At 39.3% G+C, this 3,226-nt stretch overlaps 1 protein-coding gene across 1 annotated transcript; it reads left to right on the forward strand.

The window, feature by feature from the left end:
* Nucleotides 1–549: 549 nt before the first annotated feature.
* LOC145007100 (uncharacterized) lies at nucleotides 550–1,068 on the forward strand. The gene has a single exon (XM_078966089.1). It carries the CDS (start codon nucleotides 550–552, stop codon nucleotides 1,066–1,068), a length of 519 nt encoding a protein of 172 aa, XP_078822215.1.
* Nucleotides 1,069–3,226: the final 2,158 nt, after the last annotated feature.

A 3,226-nucleotide genomic window follows, 5' to 3' on the forward strand; every position in this document is an offset into this window, starting at 1 on the left:
TGAGGGAACAGCAAGCCGCCTTCGATAGGCGTCTTATGGAAGCAAAGCAATCAGACGCGGACTAAAGCTCCAAGCGCAACCTACGCCGCAAGTAGTGCTTGCTAAAACCCAAAATTTTGTGATAAATTAGGAACTCGGCTAAAAGTCTTACTTTTCTTTAACTTATGTATCGGAGATCCTTAGGAAGGTTGAAATTTTCCTAACTCCAAATGTAACTCGGCATGTGTTTAATATATACGAAGATATTCAGTTGTGTATAAATTATTTGACTACCACTCAGATTCATAAGTTATCTAAAACTGTGCAAACTTTTATTATGAGTCAAACTCTAAACCATGGGTAGTTCAGTCGAATTTATAAATTGATAAAAATGACAAATTTATTAACACACTAAAAACTTATGTTCTTCATTCTATTTCTTTATCAGCACAATGTCTCCCCGTAGATCTACACGTGTGTGTCAACAACGCACCAGCTCCACCATCACCCCCTCCCACAACGGAAAATGATGCATTGATAGCTGCGGTAATAGCTGTAGTAGCAACGGCAATGGTTCAAATAAGCAACAATGGTTCTGGTGGGGGAGTAAATAGTTCTACAAATGGCCAACGTCAAGGTCGCCCAGGGGATTGTATATACAAAGATTTCATGAATAGGAAACCCATTACTTTTAATGGGGTCGGAGGAATAATGGCTCTATCCCAGTGGATAGAGAAAACTGAAGCGGTTTTTGAAATATGTTCTTGTCCAGAAGGGAACAAAGTGAAGTTCGTTGCCTGTACTTTCTCTGAAAGAGCTCTGACATGGTGGAATGGCCATGTCAAGTCACTAAAGCTAGTAGTCGCTAACTCTATGGGCTGGGAGAACCTAAAACAAATCTTACTGCAAGAGTATTGTCCGCGGGGTGAATTAAAAAAGCTTGAACAGGAACCGTGGGGTCTTACTATGATAGGCTTAGATATCACGACCTATACAACCAGGTTCAGTGATTTAGCTATCCTTTTCCCAGGAATAGTTGCTCTAGATAGCAAGAAGATCGAAAGGTACATCTGGGGACTATCACCCTAGATTCGAGTGAGTTTTCTAGCTTCCAAGCCAATCACCTTCGATAGCGCCAAACAGTTGGCACAAACTCTCGTAGACCATGGGGTCTGCCAAAACTTCGTTACTACTGCACCGGAGCAACCCAGAGGAAGCAACAACAACAACGACAATACCAACAACAACAAGAAGAAGAGGTTCTGGAACAAAAGGAAGGGTCAACCTTCACAGGAACCTTCCAAGAAACAACAGATCGTGGCAGTCCATGCCACTACTGCCCCCACTGCTGCACCAATTACCACTACACCAGCAAAGCCATATGCTGGAAACCTGCCGAAATGCAGCAAATGCAATTTCCATCAAAACAGAAATTGCCAGGAGATGCATTTCAACAACTGCAACAAGAAGGGGCACACTGCTCATTTCTGTAGCGCACCAGCACAACCGATTACCCAAGTCCAAGGAGTCGGTGTAGGCCAGGCACGTTATGGATGCGGTGAGGCTGGACACTACAAAAGAGACTACCCTAAGGTAAGGAATGTTGGCCGCATAGGAAGAGTACTGGCAATAGGGTAGAACGAAGCAATAGCTGATCCCATGGTGGTTATGGGTGCGTTTCTCCTTAATAACGCTTATGCATGCATACTCTTTGATTGTGGTGCAGAAAGGAGTTTTATGAGTCATAAATTCAAGCATATACTAAAACATAACCCTAAAACACTCAATAAGATATTCACAGTAGAACTGGCAAACGGTAGAACAGAAAGCAGAAATGATATGTACATAGGCTGCACACTAACTCTAGATGAACATTCATTTCAAATCGATCTAATACCGATTACTATAAAGAGCTTTGATGTCATCATCGGTATGGGTTGGTTAAGCCTACTATTGGTTTTTGAGCATTCTAACACTCCTATGGTGTGCATGCAACCCTATAAACCGTGGATCTATGTTTTCTTCTAAAATACATGCAAATAATAATTTCCAAGGTTTCTTCCTAACTAGCATAGCATAAGGATTTTGAATCATAAAACTACTAGTAGAAATACATACCTTTGGATGGTGGTTGATTGCTTGGAGTTTGAGAGCCTAGCACCAATAATGTGAATGCCTCAAGTGGAATCACAAATCACCACAAACTTGGAAAAAACTTGAGAGAATAATATGTTTATGTAGAAATCGGCCACCACAAAGTCTCACACAACTAGTTGCCATTTCTTGCAATATGTGCATCTTTATATAGTATGCAGGATTAGGGTAAACCCTAATAACCCATGTCTTCTCCTTTCCAAGGATCCATGGGTTAAAAGCTCCATGGATCATCCATGGACCCCCATGCATGCTTAGCCCATTCCTAATGAGTTTAAGCCCATATTATATAAAATGCCATAACCCATGTTTAATTAGTATTCCTTTTAATCACTAAATTAATTCATAATTAATTTAAGACTAAAACTAATTAATTAAAATGACTTCATATTAATATATTATAACTTACAATATATTAATAAATCATAAACATACTATTCTCATAACATTATCCATATAAATTGTTCGGGTGAAGTGCAACCCAAAAGGACCATGTCGGGTCGAGTCAAGTATATACCAAATAAGTTATGAACTTAGGCACCTTATCCAACAGTCTCCCACTTAGATAAGTCTAATAACTGTATTTGCGTATATTACTTCAGGAACCAACCAACAATCGTAGTTCTCGAAAACTCTGTTGAACTATGAAGCGCCATTTTAGATAAGTGATCATATAATCCTCTGTTCTCATGATATCAACCGGAAAAATACATGGAATAATGTCTTACTTATTGTCAGGCAGTTGTTTCTCGATTTCCGATTTGCTTGACAAATAACTAAATTGATCACATCAATTAGCTTTTGACTGGACCCGGTACATGGGTCAACACAAAATCATCGAGGGGCCCAAATATCACTTCTATTACTAGAAGCAACAGACAAAGTTCTACTACTTGTTGAATTGTACACAAAGGCACGTTTTATAACATCAAGTTACTGATGCATTTACATGCGATCAATGCACAACCAACTTATAGGTAACAACTCATATCTCTAGGTTTGAAGACTTATATGATATTATCATCTCACGATCACTCGAGATAAATTCCATGAAGTGATACAAGTGAGCGTGGGTTTATTCCAATATTGATAA

This window comes from Lactuca saligna, chromosome 7 (genome assembly GCF_052625555.1).
Source record: "Lactuca saligna cultivar CGN05327 chromosome 7, ASM5262555v1, whole genome shotgun sequence".
Lineage (NCBI taxonomy): Eukaryota > Viridiplantae > Streptophyta > Magnoliopsida > Asterales > Asteraceae > Lactuca > Lactuca saligna.